Here is a 25,442-nt window from a genome sequence, read left to right as displayed (position 1 = left end):
GGCGAGTTTGCCATCCATGCCATATATATATTTGTTTGTTTGTTTGTTAGTGTTGTGGTTAGCTGTGGCCTAGCTCCTGCCCCAAGGACTGTGGATGTGGGGGAGACATCCACATGCTGCAGGCCTGTTTTGCTCCTGATGGAATCTGATGATGAAGGCTCCTCTGACCAAGAAGACATGAGTGACAGGGAGGAGGAGAGTGTGGCAGGCAGCTCAGAAGGAGATCAATTATCTGGATCCTCCTTAGATTCGGAACAAGAGTTAATGATACAGCCAAGCATACTGAGAGCAATGCATAGGCAGCAATAACTGAGAGATTATTATCAAAGAAAATGAGGCCACCTGTGGTTGGGTGGGGCTGTGGTAATTAGTGAGGCTGCTATAAATAGCAGCCTGTGGGTTTGGCCATTGTGGAGTATTATCTGATTGTTGTGTTTCGTGCCTGCTTTGCTGACTTTGACCTTTGTGTGCTGATTTCCCCCCGCTTTGAAACTAAACCAGAGCAAAGTGTGTTTCACTTTGTGAAAGAAGAAAGACTGTGAATTGCCTCACAGCTGCAAGCTAAGTATCACAGAACTGATAAGGGACTTGTACAAATTACCAGTTTGTTTGGAGATGAGTGCTCTTTGCTATACAAAAAGAGTGCTTCGTTTATTTGCATTTTCGGTATAAAGAACATTGTTTTGAATTTTCAAACGTGTGTGTGTCTGAAATTGTATCTGTGCCTTTTCGGGAGGATTCTACCAGAGAGCTCGACAGAACAGTTAGTAGCATTTATATGCCGCCCTATTTAAAATGGACTCTGCGCAGCTAACAGTAATGAAATAATATAAAACATAGCTACAATATATCTCTTGGGATGGGATTAGTAAAGGTTTAGCCTGACAAGATTCTATCTACTCAATGTAAGCAAATAAAAAACTGAATCTGGGTTGCTTGATGCTATTCTTGTGCTAGACCTGATAGTAATTGATTTTATTAGATTTGTATGCCGAGTCCTTGGAGGGGTCTCCAAGGACTCGGAACGGCTCACAACAAAAAACAATACATAGTATACAAATCCAATGATTAAAAACAGTTTAAAACCCTTATAAAAAGTAATCATACAACCCATTCTGTTTGTTTTGTTTACCACTCATTCCAAAATGGATTCAGGACAGTTTCAAAGGTTGGTTGCTATCTCTGTGACAATGCTTTGGAACTTTGGAAAACCCATCCATTAAAACATATGCTTTTTATATGTGCTCAGATTTAAAGTGGACTAACAATCATTTTAAAATCTTCTCAGCCTCTTCTAAATCATTGTTTGCCATTGTGTTTTATGTAATGCTTCAATATAAAGAATTACAAAATCCTTCTGCATCCCATCTACTGTCTGCTTTAAAAAGAGACACAATAGAAGTAGAGGAACTAAACATAGAAATGGAAATTCCTTTTCTGGTAATATTAGAATTCAGTGTCAGCCAATGAAGTGGATTGGCAACACACTCAAGCCAGGTAATTTTCCAAGACTTGACAATGTTGATGATCATTCTACATGGATATCTACAAACATGGGCAACTGCAAACTGTTTTACCCAGTTTTAGCTAGCAATGTTCAGGTAAATGATTAGACATGTGGTACGTCCTGCATAAAGCTATAATGATGACCATCACTATATGTGGCTAATAATCCAAATTACTTTTTAGAGGTTTTAGATGAATTTGTAGAGCACTCTTAGCAACCTAATGATGGTTGATGAAGAAGAGAAAGCTCTTTAGGGAAGCACCTGAGTGTGACTAGCAGATTGCCAAACTGAATATTTCCTCAGTCTGATTCACATCAGAACTCTTTATCTGTGCTTGCCTAATGTACCAAACCAGCTGCTGTAAGACTTTAAGCACATTACAAATGCTTACTTCCTTTGTTCTAATGCTAATTGCCTGCAATACAATTTAAGGAAACCATTCGGAACAGAGAGACAGTGTTTTGCCTAAAATGGCATGCATTGTTTTCTATAAGACTGAAGTTTGTTAAAGGAAACATTACAACTCAACTTTCTGAAAAACAGCAACCATTAAAACCCACAGCGGACAACTTGCCAGAGGATTTAAATCTCAAAAGAGTTCCCTGCCATGCATGCTGGTTCTGTTACATAACCTCCCTGACCCTTAAAACCAAGTAACCTTCCAATATTATAAAACTTGGATTTTTTTTTGGTCAGTGCTCAGAAGTGTTATGTTCCTATATGACTGTCTTGCAGCAGAAAATAAACACACACATGTGTATTGAATTGCAGAACTTTATAACTACTTTTATGAGAGCAGCATCAGTTCTATTTTACCAAATGAATTATTATTATTAATAATAATAATAATAATTCATTTGGTAAAATCTAATAAATTATTATTATTATTATTAATATTAATAATAATAATAATAATAATAATAATAATAATAATAATAATAATTTATTAGATCTCCAAAGACTCAGAGCGGAATTGCCCCATGAGAAATGAAAAAGTTAAAAAGGCTTTGCCTTTGAAGGGTAAACAGAATTTAAGGAAGAAAATTATATTTTGATATGTGAAATAGGAAATAAAACTACCGGGAACTGTTAACGGCTGACGCTTTTTCCCCTCTAGCAATTCAGAATCAGACTGGAGTAAGTCAGGAATTTATGGGTCAATGTGGAAAAAATTTATTCCAGGCACAGATTTTGTTTTATACTGTTGCAATTAATCCAGAAGAATATTGTTTGCTGTATTTACATGCACTTCGTGTGCCAAGGAACTCCAAAAATGTCCTGTACTGTTGAGTTTACAGGCCCCTTATGCAAACTTGGGAAGAACAAATTATGTTTGGATGTCCCAGAAGGAATTTTTTTTAATTATATAAAACTTTGATAATATGCACTCTAATAAAACATGTCACAGTTAAACTGTTTGGAGTGTTAAGTTTTTAACGGCAAAATGTTTAATGTTATGAAGTCATGAAAAGGAAGCAGAAGATTTGAAAAGGTTTTAAATAAAACCAGAACTCCTAAATGCTTGATTCGGAAGCTTGTTTTAAATGTCAGATGTTTGCCCTGGAATTTATTTTAGTAGAATGAAAGACGACCACCTATGAGTATTTTTTTCTGAGTGCATTTCTATCACCACTTAATAGTCCAAAGCTAGCCATGGTGATTCATGTAACATTAATGGGACATATTTTCCAGTTTGGCTTCCAGACATTATTAAACCACCAGAATTTATCTTTTGAGAAACAAGTTTTCCACCCTGGCAAGAAACAAACTTTGTTAGTAAACCATAAATTGTTCCATATACGTGTGGGCTAGAGAGATGGGGGGCTAGAAAGATAAATGCAGCAAAATAAAACAAAAATACTATTATCAAGATTATTTGTTTTTCAACAAAAAGAAGGATTTTTAAAAATCTCATTACAGTATTAATTTTGTTACGAAGACTTTTAAAATGTAGTACCAGTTTTTAATTGAGTGGGTAGTTTAAGCCCAGTTTGCAATTCATTACTGTGCTCTCTTACATATCTGCATAGCATAGCTTGCATGTCTGCATTAAAGAAAGCATACTTTTACCGAAAAGACTCAAGATATAAACAATTTGAAGTTTTAGCCACTTTAACAGTTGTGTTTAGGTGCAGCCTTTAATTATCAGAATGACAAATTACAATACATAAACTGAATTGTATGTGTAGACAATGATATTTTAAGGACTTCTACTCTCTTTTTGTGACTTGATTAGGAATAAAAGAGCACTAATTAAAATTTATAATATAGGGAAGATATGTTGCATTGATGAATGAGAAGTTCCTCAAGTTAAAAAAATTGTAATTATATAGTCCCTTTTTCCCAACTATTTGCCTTTAGAAGGAAATACCAACCATATTTCTTTGCAAGCATTAATTCTGATTTAAATGACTTTTGTCCTAATTCAACGCAAAAGGTGTGATAAAGAAATTTCAAATCATACACAGAAATACCCTCATACATAGAAATACCTTTTTCACCCATCTATTCTATTGTAACATGTCTGCTTGGATCAGTTACTATCAGCAGTTCAAAAGGAGATGTTATATACAGTAATAAGTATAGATTCATCTAAAGACATACAGTGGAACCCCGACATAAGAGCTGCTCTACTTAAGAGCAACTCGAGATAAGAGCTGGGAGGGGAGAGATATTTTTGTTCTACTTACAAGCCCAAATTCGAGATACAAGCGCCAAGGAGCTGTCTCCTGAAGCCAAACGCTAACTTCCGCGTTCAGCTTCAGGAGACAGCTGCGAAGCGGCGCGCGTGTTTTAAAAGGTTGCAGCCGGCCTGGGGGGCTCGGGGGGGTGCTTGCAGCTTTCTTTCTTGCTCTTTTTCTTTCTCTCTTTTACCTTCCCTTCCTCTATTTCTTCTTTTCTTTCTCCTTCCCACCTTCTTCCCTCCCTCCCTCCCTTCACTCATTCCTCTCTTACTCTCCCCTTTCATAAGTTTCCTTGCTTCCTTCCTCTGTTCCTGTCCCTTCCCTCTTTCCTTCCTTCCTTCCCACCCTCCGTCCATTCATTCACCCATTCCTCTCTTGATCGCTTAAAGTCGGTCCCTGGTGCAAAAAGGGTTGGGGACCTCTGTCCTACAGGATTGGGTGGCAGAGAAGTTGAACATATGTAAATTTAAAAGTTTAAGAAAGTTTACAAGTTAAGTGAAAGAAACTTCATTATTCATTTATATGTACATGTACATTTCTTCATTAAAAACATGTCTTTCTGCATAATTTAGACTAACTTTGTGAGTTTTTTGAGGGCTGGAACCAATTAAAATTATTTACATTAATTCCTATGGGGAAAAGTCGTTCGAGATAAGAGCTGCTCGACTTAAGAGCCCAGGTCCGGAACGAATTAAACTCGTATCTCGGGGTACCACTGTATAGTCATTACATGAACAGAGTTTCAAAATGTAATCATATTTTCACACTGATCACAAGAGGGAATTACTAAAATGTTTGTTGTTTTATAAGATACATTTCGTATATATAAGAATCAATACTTTATTATAATTTATTATTGGAAGTATCAATAAACATTTCATAGTGCCAACTGAACAAATTTGCTCAATTTTCAATAATGTCAGAAATAGTTTTAGAAGTTAGCATTGAGTAATGGTGAATGAACGTATAAATATTATTTTATTGTTCTGCAAGCAATATATTTTTCTAGATTCTAAAACTCATGATATTACAAACATTACTAAACCAAAGTTTGGGTCTGTCTCAACAAAATACTTTGGCTTCCACTGAAAAATAATTCTGAGAGTTGATTTTAAAAAAAGAATTGGATATATCTCTGTGGGGCTTCTTAGTCCAGGTTATAGTTGTCTCAAAGGTACTTTTTTCAAAATATTGGGGTTTTTTTCAAATTGTTTATCAACTGGATGTTTGTTTGTTTTCCCTGAGGAAGAAGATATTTTGCTTCTCATCCAAGAAACTTCTGGCAGGATTGTGGGGGTAAATGGAAGGATTAGTTCTGACAGAATGGGGAACATTTGGAAGCACCATATTTCTTTGCAGTCATCTGGTCTTTTTTTTTCCCTCGGGGGAAAAACATATTTGGGACAAGAATAGGATATGTTAAATTGATTGTATAACAAGGAAGATTTTTTTTAAAAAAAATAGATTTTCCTATTTCAATAAGTGGTACCAGTTATCATTCATGTCCCAAAGTATATACTGAACTACTGCTATGCTGGGGTGAACTGACCCCTATATTTAACCCACAGATAAAATTCCATTTTTTTCATACTGGTTCTTTGGGCATGGCTTGTGGGCATGACAGGGGAAAGATACTGCAAGCTCCCCATTCACTCCCCACTCCTGGGGCAAAGATATTGCAAAATCTCCAGTCGCACCTTACTCTGGGGTCAACCTGAAGTGGTATTTGCTAGTTCCCCAAACTACTAGTTCTCCAGAACCTGACAGAACCTGCTAAATTTCACCCTGATTTAACCTATAGCAAAGCATTAAACCTTAGCATTAAAACTAAGGGTAGTTCTTATGTTCATTATGGCAGAGGTACCATCTCCTCTAATTTTATCTAAAAGTGGGCTACAACATGCATTTATATTGGAAAAGAACATGATTTTATTGATGATTCCAACTCTGAAATATTATGTTATTACAGAATGGGACAACTTTGAATATAAAGAAAATTGGTCTTTTAATTGTATGTTTCTGAAGAAAGAACACTGGATATCCAAATAACTATAGCTACCAAACTTTGCATTACACTATACTAAGATGTAAATTTAGAGTACATATAAATTTGATTATATAGATTCCGTAGATTCAGGGCAGCTCACAACAATAATAAAAACAATATACAATGTAACAAATCTAATAATTAAAGGAAAGCATCTAAAAACCCATCATTTTTTTAAAAAAGTCAGTAATTGTCACAACTTTTGTAACTTACAATGGCCATTACCAAAATATAGCCTCTTCTCATCAGAGCCATGTTTTGATTTATTATGTCCACAGAATCTAAAAGCAGTAAGAGATAAGAATATTAGAAAGATAACATGTTATGGACAGCTATGTATGTAAGTTTATGTGCAACACAAATATACACATGAACAACTTCAGGAGGAAATATTTTCTCTAAATGTCTTAACATTTATAGTCTATGAACCCTAAAAAAGCTGAAATAAATTTATGGGAACATAAGAAAGGAATATAATGATTTTTCATTCATTTATTTTTCTGCACAATTGTCTCTATATAGTTGTTTTTAACTGTGTATGCGGTGCTCAGGAAGGGGTAGCATCTTTGCTGAAGGGTATGTCATGTCCTTTTACAACAGCTCATTTAGGGCAGCTTTTAGGACAGCTCATTCATCTTTGGTCCCCACCTGTCACTCAGCTCTCATATGTGGCTCCTAATAGCTGTAGAATGCACAGAAGCCACACCTGGGCAAAAAGCTTTGACATGCTTAAAGTAGTGGATGGCTCATTGACTTTAAGCAAGATAGAAACTTGCGTATTCCAAGCATGTGAAGACAGATTTCAGTGGACTTGTTGTGGTTATCTCTGGCCCAGCTCCTGCCCCAAAAACTGTGGATGTGGGGGAGACATCCACATGCTGCAGGCCTGTTTTTCCCCCGGTGGAATCTGATGATGAAGGCTCCTCTGACCAAGAAGACATGAGTGGCAGGGAAGAGGAGAGTGTGGCAGACAGCTCAAAAGGAGATTAATTATCTAGCTCCTCCTTGGATTCAGAACAAGAGTTAATGATACAGCCACGCATGCGGAGAGCGATGCATAGGCAACAACAACTGAGAGATTATTATCAAAGAAAATGAGGCCACCTGTGGTTGGGTGGGGCTGTGGTAATTAGTGAGGCTGCTATAAATAGCAGCCTGTGGGTTTGGCCATTATGGAGGATTATCTGATCGTTGTTTTGTGACTGCTTTACTGACTTTGACCTTTTGTGTGCTGATTTTTCCCTGCTTTGAAACTAAACCAGAGCAAAGTGTGTTTCACTTTGTGAAAGAAGAAGGACTGTGAATTGCCCCACAGCTGCAAGCTAAGTATCACAGAACTGATAAGGGACTTGTATAAATTACCAGTTTGTTTGGAGACGAGTGCTCTTTGCTATACCAAAAGAGGGCATGGTTTAAGTGAATTTTCAGTATAAAGAATATTGTTTTGAATTTTCAAACGTTTGTGTGTCTGAAATTTGTACCTGTGAATTTTTGGGAGGAGTCTACCAGAGAGCCCGACAGAACAGGACTGAGTGGATGAAACCTACTAGAATGGGTCAATGGTCATGAAGGCAGTCTCTGCAAGCAATGTGGTATGTTAAGAGCACGGCAAGACACAGAAGACGCCTTGGTCAACCACTAGGAGAAGAGAAACTCTGACTGAAAACCTCCACTGCCTTGTGGATATATCCATCACTAGAAAAGCTTTTAGGAGTAAACCTTGAGGAAAAATCTGGAGCTGGAGTCACGGAAACAGTTCGTGACTGTGTACAGCCACTTTCTGATAACTCCTGTGATGTAGCTGAATCGTATTGGCCTTTGCCTTTCAAATACGTGAAGTAGGGGGATCTGCTGCTTCAGTAACAATCTATCCTCCATACTAACCTATTCAGGCTTCGTGCTCTGGGACTCCAGAGCATGATACCATGGTCTTTCAAGACTGAAGGATACCAATGCACATAGGATTAGGGATACTATAGTTAACAGGCCATGTTGTGTATTTCTCTATAACTTTTGGCTCAGAACATGGCAGTAAAGACTAGATCATTATGTACCTTCATAAAACTATTTTATACATTCCTATAATCAACTTAAAAATAAATACTGTACAGTACATGTATATTTTGAATGCACTAAAGTATAAATTTCAAATATATTTTTTCAATATATGTGTATACATTTGTAACATCTTAAAATACATTTTACATGCTTTGGGTATCAATTTTGAACTGAGAACTGCAGAGCAAAATTCAAAGAAATATGAAACCCAAAGGATAACCAGCCCAACTTGCACATTAGTCTAGGAAGTACGAATCAGATCAATTTGTCTTGAAACGCATACCAAATTAAATCCTTGAGTATCCTTCACAGTATCTTGGTGACAGTGCTTATCATTCTACTGCAGGCTTTAAGAAATAAAATCCAATGTGTAAAAGGAATGAGGAACTAACCTCCCAATCAAAATGTAAACCACAATTGTGAGCAGAATAATTGCTACTGCAGCTGAAACAGCAATCATTACAACCTGGCTATTCTCACTGGAGATGGAGAAAGCTAAAAGTGAAAAAGAAAAAAATAATATGAGAAGGGTTGAAACAAAAAGCAGTAAATGCAACACTGCTGGTAACTGCAGGAAGATAAAAATGTTATTGCCACAGCGCTTGGCTTTTAGCTTACAAAAGAGTTGCTACCCTTTTCTCCCTATTTACCTTTTAGAAAATCTTTTATACAGATAAAAATAAATTATATGATTGCTAAGAAAGGAGAAAGAGGAAAAAAGCAATATTTGCTATACTGTTGAGAAATTCAAAGTTCATTTGTACAACAGAGTTTCCTAGCTCAGGAACTTTGATATGCTGAAATTTAAGTTGGGCTAACTTTTACAACACAGGAACTAGAGAAAAGTCATTTTAAAACATTATTTAATTCAATATGCAAGAATTCAAATCCTTCTTTTCCTCTCCAGCCTACTTCCCCTTTCTCCTTGAAAGTAAGGACAGAGTGACTAGGGAATGCACATTTAGTAACCTAAAAGTATAGTTTTACTTTCAGAATATTATCCATTTCCACCACAGAAGTAATTACTTCCTTCCAAGACACGAGTGTTACAAAAGCAAATATGACTTTTTCATGTAGGCGCGATGTAGGGAAGAATGTGCTATTGCTTTAGTAAGCTTAAAAATGATCTTATATTAAAAAAAAACCCTCCACATCTTTCTTCTTTTAACAAAAGAAGCAGGTTTCAAGAGCAGAATGGCTTTATAGTAATAGCAAGAAGGTATTTTCTTAGAAGTGTGTATCATAACTGAAATAAGATAGCTTTTCATGAAAATGACACTTTTGGCTATAAGGCATGAAGATAATTTTATATATATATGCACACATACTAAGGTTAAAATTAATAGATGTCATAAATGTGTGTGTTTTTTTTTAAGGTAAAATTTGGCATGATAAAAACAGAATAAGAACTTTTAGGACATTTCTCCTTAATAAAATATGTCGTTCACCTATAGGACTCAAATAAATTTTGTGTTCCTACAATAAATAAATAAACCTGGGTATATGCTGATCATCACCTGAATTATCATGCTGAAATAATATCTAATATAAAAGGTATTTAATAATTTTAATCTTGACTGGATCATATTCACATTTTCAAGCACAAGGTATTACAATTTTTTTAAAAAAAAATTAAGTTATTCAAATTCAATTTGCTATGGAAAAGTAACTTACGGCAATCTGTTCTCAACTAATATTAAAATAAAAATCTTTGTAACACAAAGCTGTTAACATCTTTATTCTATTGCTTTCACAGTCATTCACACATTTTTATTTCATATGAGAAAATATATGAACATATTTCTTCTCCTTGTTCTCCCATAAATTAAGTTTAAAAAGATTTTAATGTATTTATGGATATTTTTGCTATTTATTCCACAATCTAAGGTTACTGAAAAAAATAATTTGTTGACTACCATAGCAACTCTAGCTACTTTATGGAAGGTGAAGAATTTTTTTACAGATACAAATCTTCAAAGTATAAATATTTCAAATAACAATGGCTTGAAATAGCAATTAGTTGAAACTCAAAAGTGAATCAGTAGTATGATATGGTTACATAAAAACATAAAGACTACATTAGCAGAAGAATATTTTCTTAATCATTGGATATAACAGAGTTTTTTTTATTCTCATTAAATGCTTTTTTTGGTCAAACAGCTTTTTGAATACTGTATCTAGTTCTGGGCACCACACTGTAAACAAAAGAAACCAAAAGAGATTTGAATTTCCAACACAAAGGAGATGAACACTCTTCAAAAAATGTCATGAAACTCAAGGTGGCTTCTTTGTATTTTTGCAGAAAGCATGTTCTCAAAGTTACAAATCTAAAACATGACTATTTAGATGCTTTCAGATGCAAGAAAAAACTGTACACATTGGAAAAGAAAAACCTCATTGACATTATCAGAATGGAATATGAAAATTGGAAATATGCAGGAATAATATAAGTCCAACCAAATATAAACAAGAACATCTCCCATATATACTGTGCTCAGTAATGGGCAAAAATTTTACTGCCACACTGTGGGTGTGGTTTATTTTGTGGGTGTGGTTTTCTGGCCATGTGACTTGGTAGGAGTGGCTTGCCATCCATGTGACCAGGTGGGAGTGGCTTGAACAGTCATCATCGTTCAAGTGAACTGTTAAGTCCTCAACTTAAGACCTTACCAGTGTTACTCACTGGGGCGACAATTTCCCACGCTCTCCTTCCTGGGTCAGGCCCCCCCCTGCCTCAGACTGGGTAGCTAGATGAACGAATGCTGCAAGAAGCATAAATGCTGCCAGAGCTGCTTCCACCCACATCTTCTGCTTGCACCTCAGGCAGGAGGTGGCCCCGTGAGGCTGGAGGGGAGCCAGGCAGGAGAGAGGGAAGCTCGTCCAAGGCCAGGAAGGAGGAAAGAGGAAAAAAGCAAGGAGCGCAGATGCAGCAACCGAGCGGAGACTAGTAATCCAGGAAATGACAGCCACTGATCAGCTGGAGCTGCGCACACATCTTCATTTCCACCAGTGGAACTGAGTTCCACCCCATCCTGCCTGCTGCCCACCCGATTGTACTACAGAATAGGCCAAACATAGACATTTATGATATGTTTTTTTAAGGAAGAATGTTAAAATAAGTAAAAACATTGATATAAACCCTTAAAGTAATTTTTAATGTAAAGTATAAATATTTAGGTTGTGATTAATGGTTGTTGAAGTAATAAATGAGAAAGGGAGTTAACTATTAAGTTTTATCATAATGTTTTCATTTATGACTGAAAACTATTATTCAATAGATCCTGTAAAATTATTAAAGAAGAAAAATATAAGTAAGAATGTGTTAGACATATAAGTGCCACTTGAAAACCTGGAATTAGAAAAAAACTTAGGAATTTACTAATTGACTTCAATTAAATGTAACAGTTCTTTTCCAAATGACATTTTATTTTGAGAAAACAATCTTGAACAGTTTTGGGAAAGAAAAGGATACAGGAATCTACTTCCAGCTGACTTAAAAAAAACCTTTTAAATATATCCCACTTCAATAAACCAGCAAAATTACTGAAACAAATGTACCACCATGTGACTTAGAAAGAAAGATAAAAAGTTCAAAAGTTTAGACTTCACAAGTTTACTCAACAAGACCAGATTATGACACTGCAGATATTTGATATTTCTCTACAGCATCAGTTTCACCTAGTGCAAGATTCATTGAATTCTCGAAAAATAAATAAGATGTGACAAGAGAAAGTACAGTATTTCATTATTCATGTTTTAAGAATAATGACAAAATATATAACTTTATGTACATGTTATCCAGAAAGCCAGATCATAAATATAAAATCATATTTGCTGAACTATGGACGATATGAAACTAGTCAGCCATATAATTTTGAAGTTGTGCAGGAAAACATTTAAAATCTTTTTTTTTCTTCAAATACTTACAGTCTGGACTGGTTTCAAACTCAAATTTGCGGCTGTTGGTGCCATATCCTGCAGCAGTTCGAGCTCTGATTTGGAAAACGTAAGTGGTGTCTGGCTTAAGGCCATTAATAGTAACATTCATAGTTTTTGCTCTCAAAATGGTGTAGCTTGTCTCTTGTTCCTGCTTTAGAAAAAGAAATGGGCCTCATTAAAACTCAGGTAGTCAAACCTGGTGGTTGCCATAATGAATGAATTTATTTCATTTTCATAGCAGTTCCCGTTACATATTATTCCAGCTGTGCAAACAGCATTTTTGAGTGCAAGTTAATTGTATTCATTGTACATTTTATCTTCTGTAACCAGAATGGCTAAAGAGATTTTGTTTTTGATATAATCATAGATGCCCTTTCTGAGAATTGTTTAGTGTATTACGATTTTTCAATAGAGTGCAATCAATCTTTTTTATCTTACCTTCTCAAATACATTGTATGAATAGACTCTAGAGAAGGAAGTTAGATTTCAATCCTAGAACCTTTTTTGCCTTCAAAAGAAGAACTACAATAAAGTTGACAACATGTCCAAATATTATTTCAAATCTGGTGTCTACTGTTTTACATATTGGGAGAAAAAGATTTCATTTTTTCTTCAACATTTTTACATGCTATTTATTAAAAAATCATGTCTGATGTTTTGTAAAAATGGGGGCCCCTTTTTGAAAATAAGTACATCACTAGTATCATTGCCTTTCATGAAAAGGTAAACATTAAGAAACTTATGGACCAACAGCATTAGTGGGATAGGTGTGCATTTAGAAGACTTGCACAGAAGAAATGCAGATAGCGTCAGATCAAATTTGCTTCTTGTTTCCAATCTGAGATATGAATAAAACATGCATGAATTCCTGATAATTTGAATTTGGCTCTCAGCTTTAGCACTAAATTACTCTGGTTAGTGCATTTGAATAATAGTGTAAGAGTGTAACTTGGCTACCTCTTTCATTATACTTAGATTATTGCTAAAATTTCATTTATGTTAGAAATTATGTAGATCAGAGATTATCTCACTTGTGATCTGTCTGGATTCAGGTGCTGGGTAATATGTAGGCAGATACTGTATATTTCATTGTCTGTGACAAAGTTTCAACATCTTATAATGGTAAGTTTTTCTCCTACCACTGAAAGGAGAAAAAATTCTGAATAGTAATACTGCACATATGGAGCTAGGAATAATTCAGCTTCTGTCATTCATTTCAGTGCTGTAGCTGACATTAATGAAAGATATAAGAATATGATACAACTCTATGTATATACCTCAGCTTAACATATATAATATTACTGCCTAAACAGCAGTAGTAGGTTTCTCTTACTTTTGCTACTGGTTCAGGAACAGGAACATGCATACACATGTGCAGAGGCTTCAGTGCATGCACAGAGCATTTTTGATGACATCCAGGCAGGTAAGTGGAGCCTCCTTCAACTGTACTACTGGTTTGTCCGAACCAGTGCAAACCGGTAGCAACCCACCACCACTGCTAAACAGTGAATATTATAATTCATGGATTCCCATCCATACAATTCCAATTGTATGGGAATTGTTAACATTCCATTATATTATGGAACACCTAGTAAATAAGGTTTTGCATTTTTGGGTATGTTGAAGTAATGCTATATAAGTTACTTTCTTTTGTCATATGGTGTATCTGCATTTTATAGACTTACAGGTAATTCTTGAATTATGACTGTCACAAAGCTTACCAATTAGGATAATAAATTGTGAGGATCATAAAATAGGCCATCATGTGACCAATCCAATTTTATGATGTTTCGTAGCAGTCAAACAAACCACAATGGCCGTTAAATATAAATGCAGCAATATAACTGCTACTTTCTGCATGACAAGTTGCAAATACTTGGTGTAACACTATGAAACTATTAATACTACATACATCTGATATAACATAAATTATATGTCTCTGTGTAAAAAACACATGTATATTATCCAGACATATATGGTTGACGATAGCAGGAAGTTGAAAACATCTCTACATTATATAAGAAAACTGACGATAACATTTTAAATGTTAATTTGTCCTTGCCAATTTTTTTTCATTTTGTGACTCTACCTAGAACTCATTTTAAACTTTTACATTTCAAACCAAGACGATGACCTTTACAGATGTTAATTACTTCCTAGCAGGAAGTGAGAACAGGTAATGGCATTTCTGATATATGGAAAAGTCAGCTTTGTTTGCCACTGGCTTTCCTGCAAAACCATAGCAAGACATCAGAATGTTTTGGATGTATTTTTGCCTTGCATATTTACCAAAGTTTACAAAACCCTGATTAATATAATATGTATTATCTAATCTCACTTATTTTATGTTCTTCCTAAAGAAAACTTTATTACATAAAAATTGAATGCTTGTATTCTTAAATCAAGATAACATTTTCATTTATATTAAGTTACAATCTTTAAAATGTTATGGTAAAGTATTAAAGTTGGGTTACTTTAGATATACAGTGGTACCTCAAGATACCAACCCTCGTCTTATGAACAACTCAAGATACGAACCCGGGGTTCAGAAAAAAATTGCCTCTTCTTACGAACTTTTTTCGTGATACGAGCGCCAAACCCGAAATTCCGGGTTTATTATTTATTTATTTTATTATTTAGATTTGTATGCCGCCCCTCTCCGCGAACTCGGGGCGGCTCACAACAAAAATATAAACAATCGTACAAATCCAAATAGATTAAATAAATTTAAGTATTTAAAATAGTTTTAAAAAGAACACCACTATATTAACAAGCACGCACACAAACATACCATACATAAATTGTATGTGGCCGGGGGAGGTGTTTCAGTTCCCCCATGCCTGACGACAAAGGTGGGTTTTAAGAACTTTACGGAAGGCAGGGAGAGTAGGGGCAGTTCTAATCTCCGGGGGGAGTTGGTTCCAGAGGGCCGGGGCTGCCACAGAGAAGGCTCTTCCCCTGGGGCCCGCCAACCGACATTGTTTAGTTGACGGGACCCGGAGAAGGCCCACTCTGTGGGACCTAATCGGTCGCTGGGATTCGTGCGGCAGAAGGCGGTCTCGGAGATATTCTGGTCCGATGCCATGAAGGGCTTTAAAGGTCATAACCAACACTTTGAATTGTGACCGGAAATTGATCGGCAGCCAATGCAGACTGCGTTCGGAGGCTGCTGGGAAGCCCCCCAGCCCGGCTGTCACCTTTTAAAACAGCCGCATGGCTTTCCAGCAACCTCCGAATGCCAAACCCGGAAGTTTGGGTTTGGCGTTCGTATCACGAAAAAAGTTCGTAAGAAGAGGCAATTTTTTTCTGAACCATTCGGAGGCTGCTGGGAAGCCGCGCGGCTGTTTTAAAAGGTGACAGCCGGGCGGCAGGGCTTTCCAGCAGCCTCCGAACGCCAAACGCGGAAGTTTGGGTTTGGCGTTTGGCTTCGGGAGACGGCTGGGAAGCCGCGCGGCTGTTTTAAAAGGTGACAGCCAGGCGGCAGCGGGTTTTTTGCGGGTTTTTTTTGGGTTGCATGGATTAATTGACTTTACATTGTTTCCTATGGGAAACAATGTTTCATCTTACGAACCTTTCGTGTTACGAACCTCCCCCTGGAACCAATTAGGTTCGTATCTTGAGGTTCCACTGTACCTTATTATAAGCACTACTAGAATGCAGAATGTCATTCGATGTTTTGCTCACACTGTGGGAAAGCTAGTATATGAACCATAAGCACATTTAAACTATATTTCACTTTCATGTTTACTTATCTTTATCCAAACTAGATTTGACTTTTCCCTGCCCCTTTGGTGTTGTCTTCTCACCTTTTCATAGTACTTGACTTCATAATCCAAGATGATCCCATTCGGATGTTCAGGTTCTTGCCAAGACAGAGAGACACTGTTTCTAGAGGTCCGGTCTTTTCTTATTGTTGTAATAGGCGATGGAGCTAGAAGAAGAAAAAAGAAAATGGTGGTTAAGGAAAGAAAACAAATGCACTAAGCCTTGCAAAGAATAGGAGATTTTATTTAAATAGTTCCTGAGTATAAACCTGGACTTGGATCAACCCTTAATAGCTGGATTGTAGACTTCTTATTCAAGCCTTGAAGCAGGATAGCCTGAAGGAAAATAAGTTAGACTTATTCTTGCTAGTATCATAGTGGTGAATGAGCAGATGTTTCTAATCTGCTACCATAATGTAAGCAATGAAATTCAGTTGCTATATTAAAATGTGAAGCCAAAAGGGAGAGTTTTGTCTATTCATTAGAATCGGTGCTATTATTACTGAAATCTGCAGCTCATTGATAATGTTCCTCCTGTCAGATATACAATGTAACTGAATACATTATGGACAAAATCCGAAGAGGTCCATTGTTAGTAATAATCATCAGTGTGCTGTTGAATGTCTTATTTTTGGTGACATTTTCCATGTTTTCCCCATATTTCACTCTGATTAATACATTTCTCCCACATTTTTAATAATTTTCTATGAAGCTCAGTTAAAGACACTTATTTTTACAATGTTAACAGTCACACATGAACAAACACGCACACACAACAGAAAAAGGGAAAGGGTATGAGAGAGAGAGAAGGGAGGGAAAGACTAAAAATAAGGTTATTTGTGTAAGATGATGGGAAACAAAAATTTGTTAAATATATGTAATCATATGATTTTTTAAAAAAAAATCATTCAAATTATTATTTAAAGTGAAGGCAATGCCTATTGACCAAAATGCATTATAACTATATTAAATTACTTTAATTTCATTGAGTATTATTTCAATTCAATTTATCAATTATATGTGCAATCTGATGTTTATAAACATTCATACACATGCACACACACAGAAACACACACACACTTATACTATGAATCCTGGACTGAACAATAAAGAAGATTTAAAGATATTGATTTATAACAACCTTAATCATTATGAACCAAATATTGAATCAGTCTACTTCATCCAAATCTATCTGACAAAAGGGTTCTATATATTAATTAAACAGTTTTTAAAAATTTTGTTGCATTGTTTTTTGAAAAAGAGCTTTCAGCAGCTTTGCCATCACAAGAAAATGCCCAGCCGGTCACTTAACGCAGGCCAGGATTTGTGGCAAGGCCAGGGAAACGTGGCCCTAAGTCTCTGCCACCATTTTGAATGGCTGGGATCTCGCGAGATTTCACGAGATCCCGGCCATGCCTGGTCATCGGCCCTTGCCGATGACATTGCCAGGGGCAGAGCCTGCCAGCCCTATAAAAGGGGCTGCGCAGGTTCGGGGCCTCCTTTTCGCCCCTGACAACAAGCAGGCGAACACCCGCCCACCCTCCCTATCTTTCAGTGTGCTACTGGGGTCGCCCTTAGGGGGCCGAATAGGAATTTTTGGCAGTCTCGGTGTTTTCTGCGACCGCTTTTTTGCCTATTCCACACCGCGGTATGGGACGTCCAGTTAGGGGGTGCTTTGCTCCCCGATTAGTTCTAATTGGCTTACCTCTGGTCATTGGGTTGGCAGGTTGGGGCGGAAATTGGGAGGTGTTTAGCAACTGCGTGTTCTCCGTTGGGCATCTTTGGGGATGATTGGCAGACTCTCCCCAAGGGCTCATGGTTCCTTTTAAATCGATATGAGCAGTTGGGGAGAACCTGCCTCTGGGTCTCGCGCATTTCAATTCCCTTTCAGGGATTGGACGGCGAGACCTCCCACATGCATGGCATGGCTGGGATCCAGGTGAGGGCGTGGCCCCTTCACCTGGATCAGCATGGAGCTACGCCCTAAGTTGCCCTGGAAGTTTTTATGATGTCATTTCCGCCCCGGAAGTATTTCAGTTGACCTCTGCGGGTCCATGTTAGGTTGAATTAAATTAATTTAAATTTAGTTAATAAAAATGACCCAGTTTTAAATCCAGCTCTGGGTCCACGTTGTCATTCTGCCTCTGCTGCAATAAAATATTATAATCCAATGTTGAGGGAATGTGGTATGAGATTTTGTAGTTACTTCAATCATAGGATGCCAAAACATGTTTAAGATACACAGAAACCACATCTCTTTTAACTACTTAGCTTTCCTCTTTGAATTAAATCCCAAGGAAAGACATTATAATGCTCTCCTACTGTGCTTTCCTCCTCCCCATGACCAGCCATGAGGGCTGTAAAGTTGATGAAAAGTTCAAAAGTATGTTTCAGCAAATCTTAGAATAAATTTTAAAAAGTAATCTTCAGAACTGCGAATTCTAAAAATTGCCAAAAATATACTTTCATCCATCATCACCCATTATGCCAGAGGTCTTCAAACTTGGCAACTTTAAGACTTGTGAACTTCAACTCCCATAATTCTGGAGAATTCTGGGAGTTGAAGTCCACAAGTCTTAAAGTTGCCAAGTTTAGGGTCTCCTGTATTATACTGTTCACTATTATGCAAAAGAACAGAAAAGTCAAAAGCGGGTGGATGGGTGTCAAAAAGAGATAATACTGTATACATAAAAGTAATTTTCATCAAATATAAATTTATTTTAAAAGAGATAAAGTAATACCAACTCATATTAAGAGTTAATGTAGTGTGGTTAAAGGCATTGGGGCTGGAAACCAGTACAGTGTGACTCTAATCCTGCCTTAGGCACTAAATAACAGGGACTTTGGATCAGTCACTCTCTCTCAGCTGTAGTAAAAGGCAATTGCGAGCCACTTCAAAAATCTTTCCAAGAAGACTGCAGAAAATCATCCAAGCAGTTGCCAAGTATAGCAGTATATTAAAATAGAAACATTGCTTCATGGGAGTAGACACCTTTTCAGAAAATGAAGAGATAGGTAGCTTTCAGCACAGAATGTATAATGTAGCTTAATGGCTCACAGTGAGAATTATAGCGTAGCTGGACAGCTGGAGGCTGAGTAATAAATTGCTGTTACGAGGGAAATGATGTAAAAGATGCAGCACGTAGTGCATGGACTAGTAAGATCATAATATCATGGCTTCTATTTTTATTTACAGGTTTAACTAAGAGCTTGAGTAAATTAGTTAATAAACTATAAGAAAAGTACTGCACTGATTCTAAGGAAAGGTTGGAAGAAGTGGTAGGATTAACTCAGTCTTCAATAAAACAACCTCCCAATACATGATTCTTGAGAAGAACCACAAGATACTAATTGCTTAGGACTTCTACCATTAATAGGGCGATGTAGAAAAGTTCAGTGGTGTTGTGATTCAGCCTGAGGCTGCTCAGGGACCAGCTGTGTCTCTGCTGGCTCCATGCCCGGAGGAAGATGACAGCGCAGAGGAGGGGGCTGAACAGTCGGACGGGGGAGAGGAGAGTCAGGAATGGGATGAAGGAGAACAGCATGAGAGCCCCCGGGGGGGGGGCTCTCCCCAGCCAGTAGCTTGGAGTCATTAGGTGATGACGCACAAGCTGTCATTGACATGAGACAGAGATGTTCACAGCAACGAAAGGAGCAGTTAAAGAAATATTTTCACCAGTGAATTAGAAACAGCTGGGTTTGGGTGTGGTCCTCATCAGCAGGGTTTAAAAGGCAGGCAAGGCCTTGAAGCCATGTGGAGTGTTATCAATTTGGAGTGGCGTTATCCTGTCTTGTTTCTCGGAGTCTCTGTTCCTGGCTTTTATTTATTTTATTTATTATTTAGATTTTTATGCCGCCCCTCTCCGAAGACTGCTATTTACAGCCTTGGCTTGGCAGCAAGAATTCTGTATTGCTGCATGGACTTTTGCCTGTGTGGATATATCTGAAGATACAGCTTTTTCCTGTTTGTAAGGACATTTTCTGTTACCTGTGTTTTTCTTGAATTTTATAAAATTGCCTTTGCCTTTTACCAGTGTGTCTGGCTTCTCCTTTTGGGTTGGTATTGGCTTCTGGAGTGACCCAGACAGAACAAGTGGCATCTACCAGATTAGAAAAACAAAGGGAATACTATTTTTTATTCATAAATATAATTAGTTTTCTATGTACATTTGCTCAATCTTTTGGGAACCTCTGATGGCTGGAGAATAAGACCTAAGGATCTGTTCCTAAGTAAAGCCTATGTACATTAAAAAAATAGTATTCACCTAATTGTAGCTTTGGGGACTTATCTTTGAACAAAGTTCCCATAATTAAACAAATAAAGATACCTTAATATAAATAACTTAAGGTAAGATTCTTTGAAAATGGTTCTATAAATCTGTTAGCAAAAAGATTTAAATCATATTTTATCACCTGAGGAATAATTTCATACTCATGTGTCTGGTGTGGTTTTTTGTTTTTTTTTAAATACTTTTATTATTGCTACTATTGTTAGTGTTTCCAAGAATCGAATAACTGCAGTTTTCTGAAATTCACATATTTACTAAAGCAGATTGTAAGTTTTAAAAAAAATTAAAAATATTAAAATCCAACTAATAATTCAATGTCATGTCTTTTATTGCCTAGTAAATCATTTTATGTCACTTTAATTCATTCTTATTATCTCTGTTATTTCATTAAAAAATGCAAAAAACCCCCCCCAAGTATGTCTGTTAAGATAACCTTCATAAATATTTATGACTAATTAAAAGTAATTATTTCCTACCACCTTTTCTAATTATTTTAAATGAATCAATAGCATACTGATAACATCAGATTAGCCTCAAATATTATTAATCATAATAATTCTGGAAAAAAAAGAGATTTTTCATATTTTATTAAATTACTTAAGTTTCTTTGCAACATACCAAAAATATGAAAGGACCAACAATGAATTTATCAGAAATGAATTTTCAAAGCTGCTTTACTTTACAAATTTTTGAAGAAGCAGCACCACCTCAAACAGGCATATGTAATATATATCACAGCAGCATGTTTATAATGGCTCATCTTCAGAAATCAGCTTAAAAGGTGATTTGGAAAACCAGTAATTGGTTGAATTATAAATGAAACATTAACTTTAATGATCAAGATGAAGAATGCCTTTACACACAGCCTGAAAGCCTGAAAAATTATACAACTTGTTCACAAAATAAAATGTATTTATTTATTTACTCACTCACTCACTCACTCATTCACTCACTCACTCACTCACTCACTCACTCACTCACTCACTCACTCACTCACTTACTCACATTTATAAGCTGCACTTCTCCAGAGGACTCAGGGTGACATACAAGATAAAAGGAATACAAAATCTTTAAGAAAAACCCCAAACATTAAGAACCATTCATCCATAACACATTCAATACCACTAACATACAATCAGTCGGAGCGGAGTGTAATGGTCAATGGCCTCAGCCTGCTGGCAAAGGCATATTTTTAAAGCCTTTTGAAAGGCCAGGAAGCTGGGGGCAGTGCAAATCTCTGGGGGGAGTTGGAGCAAGTGTCAGGCTGCTACTGAGGAGGCCATGAATTCTGAGATAACTTTGGAAGCACTGAGAACTGGGCTGCTGCCACCAGCTTGTTGATATCTTGTTGGGCTCTGAAATTGCCACTTGGATTGTCTCCTGAAGTTGAGGGAGCCAAAGAAGGGAAGCCCGGTTGAAGAATAATGTGACCATCAATACTCGAACATCTGGTAATTTCTCTGGAAGTTAAACTGAATATAATGCCACCACCAGTGCATCTATCATCGGGAGCTGAATCACCTTGGTGAGCTCAGGGCCGAATTATAAGTCCACCTATCGTTCAAAGTAGGCATTGAACTCGAGGCAGGGAAAAACCACTGATGCTGCATAATGTCCATAAATAGCCTTGGAGATGGAGTTATTACTGCCTGCACAGTAGGCTCAGAGAAAAGAGGGTCCACTTGGTTATCCAAATCAACAGGTGTTGGGTTAGTGGCCTGGACCCTGAGTCTGGTAGAGTTTTTTGCTTTGAATAAAAGTGATTTGAATACTCTAGGCCTGGATTAAGCCTGAAAAAGTGAGTTGTTCAAGTGATAGACCTTTGTCCTCCGAAAAGTCCGCCTTCCTTTGGCTGCTCTCCTCAGAGAGCTGTGACTGGCTCTATTAGGAACATATGGGAGAATAGGACCCATGGAAGGTGTGACATTAAGGATAATGGAGAGGAGACTGGCTCTTCATGATTCCCTGGCTGTCAAGAAAACCCATGGCTTGATCCTATCCTTTCACCTCTGAAAGTGGATTCAGTGACTCTACCGGATAGAAGGGAGTCAGCTAAAATACACACTGACTAAATGTCCAGAATCCAGCAAGCTCCAGAAAAAAACAGAATTGTAGGTGGAAATAACAATAGCAATCTGAAGGAATGGATCTGACACATCTGTCCTCACTGATTCAAAAACTGGGAAGCTGTAGCAATGGAGGAATGCCTTAACTGTTCTGACAGACTCAGTCCTATCAACGAGTAAATGAGGTCAACCCATTCTTGGATGCTATCTTTACCCACTATGGAGAATAGTGCATCCACTTTTGGTCACACATTATGAAAAAGATGTTGAAATAAGTGCAAAGAAGAGGAACTAAAATGATTAACATCATGGTGACAAAAATATATGAAGAATGATTGTAGGAATTGTGTATGGCCGGTCTAGATAAAAGAAGGACTAGGAGGGAAACGATAGCAGTATTACAGTATTTGAAGGGCTGCCACAAAGAAGAGGGGATAAACTTATTTTACAAAGCACCATAAAGCAAGACAGGAAACAATGTATGAAAACTAACCAAGGAGAGAAGCAGCCTGAAATTAAGGAGAAATTTCCTAACAGTGAGGATAATTAACCAGTGGAACAGCTTGCTTTAAGAAGTCCTAGGAGCTTCATCACTGGAAGTTTTTAAGAAAAGACCGGACTATCTGAAATGTTACAGGGAAGTGGCACTGACCGCTGAAAAGGTCATGTAGAAACATTATGTGTGTGCTCGTGAGGCCTGTGCTCTGGAAAACCCAAACTTCCAGGATCTAGTGCGCATGCATGCCTCACAATCAGCTGGCTCATGCGCATGCACAGAAGGAGTCATGTTCTGTAAAAGCCAAACTTCTGTGCTCTGGCACACATGCACATCTGACAATCAGCTGGCTGATGTGCATGTGCACACCAGTTTTCAGCACTCCCGCATGTGTGTATAGCTGATTGTTGTTTGTGCATGCACACCAGAAACCTAGAAGACCAACAGGCAAGGCCACATGTACCAGGCGACATGGCTTAGTATGTCACTTAGTATGTCACTTTGGGCACGCTGTCACAGTTTATAGGGTCTCATGCTTGAGTAGGGGATTGGACTAGCGAAGCTCCAAGGTTCCTTCTAGCTGTATTCTGGTTAAAATAAATCCATCTGGATTCAGGGATTTAGGGAATCAGATAAATATGGAAATTCTGTTCCCATATTTTATGTGATAAGAAATTTAATTTAATTTATTAAATTTATAGGCCACCCAACTCCTTAGGGACTGTTCTGCCGGGCTCTCTGATAGGAGCCTCCCGAAAATTCAAGGGTACAAATTTCAGACACACATATGTTTGAAAATTCAAAACAATGTTCTTTATCACAAAATTCAAAATAAACAAAGCACTCTTTTTGTATTGCAAAGAGCACTCTTCCGAAAACAACCGGGTAGCCTGTACAATTTCCCTTAAGCAGTCATTAAGTACTTAGCTATCAGCTGTGAAGAAACTTCACACCCCTTCTTCTTCCAACGAAGTGAGACACACACACACGTTGCTCTGCTTTGGTTTCAAAGGCATGAAAAAGCAACAAAGTCCAGCAACACAAGATTCCTGACGAACTCCGATCAGATATTCTTCCACAACGGCCAAACCCACATGCTGCTATTTATAGCAGCAGCCCTAATTACTGGAGCCCCACCCAAACACAGGTGGCCTCCCTTATTTCCTGTAATATGTTCTTACTTGGTCTCTTCTACGCATAATTCTGCACTTGCGTGGGACCAAAACGTCATCATCCGAATCAAAGGGAGATTGACTGCCTGGGCTGTGTGCCAAGTTCTCCTCCGCCGAGTCACTCCCACCTTCTTCTTCGTCCAAGGAAACTAAACTCTGCACTGATTCTGTCGGCAATAACACAGGCCTGTGACATGTTGAATTTTCCCCTGCATCCACCTGCCCATTCCCTGGGGCAGGAGCTGGGCCAGAGCCAACCACAATAGGGACTCAAATAAAACAAGACCAAATAAAACGAGGCATTTCCAAATAAAAAACAAACAAAAACAAGCAAAATATGGTAGATTCCATAAATCTGGAATTTATGTAGTTGTCACATATGGCATCATCCTTATGTTATATCGGTTCTTAAACCTGGTCTTCTGCTTCTCTCTCATTTCAAACTATTTGCTTGAAAGAAAACTTGTCTCCTTTCTATAACTATTGCTCTCTCTGGGGAAATTAAGAGTATTAAGTGGAAGAAGATTTAAGCTTCTATAACCCATATACAGATACTTTAAATCAGAATCCTATATACTGCCAATGCCAATATTGTTTTTAAATTCAATTACTTAAAGAGATAGGTAAAATTATCTCAGAATAAGTCAAACTAGCATATGTCTCCTTTAGTGTCATGAATAGTATATTAATAGGGAAGTGAAGGGATTAGGAGGTGACAAGATTTTCTTAGGTTGAAAGGGAGTTGTTAAACTGTCAATCAAATGTCTGAATTAAGGAGCTGGTATACAGTTTCAAAAATAGCCAGAGCAAAGAACGATCTTATTTTCCAACAGACTTACTTCCCTATGTATGCATATGTTGCGAGCTATTTGTCTTTCTGTTCTGTTTACTGCATGCTTGCAAATACAGTACAAGCTTGCAAAAAAAAAAAGGATACACTTTATATACATGTTTTAAGCATAAGGGTAAGAAATTACTAAAGAATAGAATTATAAAAGATTATGAGCATTCCACAGAGTGTTTGTTAGTATCATAAATGGATCTCGGAGGGGGCAAAGAACTTGATACTGTGGATTCTCATTAATTATATGAGTTTTATGGAATGATAGATTGAGAAAATCTATCTAAATTTAGTTTGCTGGAGAGACGGAGTAACGACACGGACACCAGAGCTGGATTTAAAATTGGGTCATTTTTATTAACATAAATTTGCATAATTTATTCAAATACTTTGCATAAATTAGCATAAACAACTATGACCCGGAAATGGACCTGCAGGGTCAAACAAATACTTCCGGGGCGGAAATGACGTTATGCCAGCAAACATTCCTGGGCAACTCATGGGCGTATCTCGATGCAAGGTCCAGGTGAGGGCCAGGCCGTCACCTGTGACCTTTTTCTGCCATGCTGTGCATGAGG

The 25,442-nt window shown here is 37.3% G+C and overlaps 1 protein-coding gene across 4 annotated transcripts in view; it reads right to left on the bottom strand.

Annotated features, from left to right (window-relative positions):
- The window catches only part of EPHA3 (EPH receptor A3), a 179,070-nt gene that overhangs the window by 47,982 nt on the left and 105,646 nt on the right, over positions 1–25,442 (bottom strand). For 2 of the 4 annotated variants that reach the window (XM_070750157.1, XM_070750159.1), the window contains exons 5-8: positions 16,043–16,167; positions 12,225–12,387; positions 8,690–8,792; positions 6,453–6,520 (exon numbers count right to left, since the gene is read on the bottom strand). In XM_070750157.1, the coding sequence (XP_070606258.1) occupies positions 6,453–6,520; positions 8,690–8,792; positions 12,225–12,387; positions 16,043–16,167 (459 nt within the window). Of the gene's footprint in view, positions 1–5,487; positions 5,573–6,452; positions 6,521–8,689; positions 8,793–12,224; positions 12,388–16,042; positions 16,168–25,442 lie in introns of those variants that run through there. The other 2 variants (XM_070750160.1, XM_070750158.1) reach the window with 2 other exon arrangements.

The sequence above is a fragment of the Erythrolamprus reginae genome, chromosome 4 (genome assembly GCF_031021105.1).
Source record: "Erythrolamprus reginae isolate rEryReg1 chromosome 4, rEryReg1.hap1, whole genome shotgun sequence".
Classification (NCBI taxonomy): domain Eukaryota; kingdom Metazoa; phylum Chordata; class Lepidosauria; order Squamata; family Dipsadidae; genus Erythrolamprus; species Erythrolamprus reginae.
The sequence above is the reverse complement of the archived record's forward strand: the minus strand, read 5'-3'. Positions and strand labels throughout refer to the sequence as shown.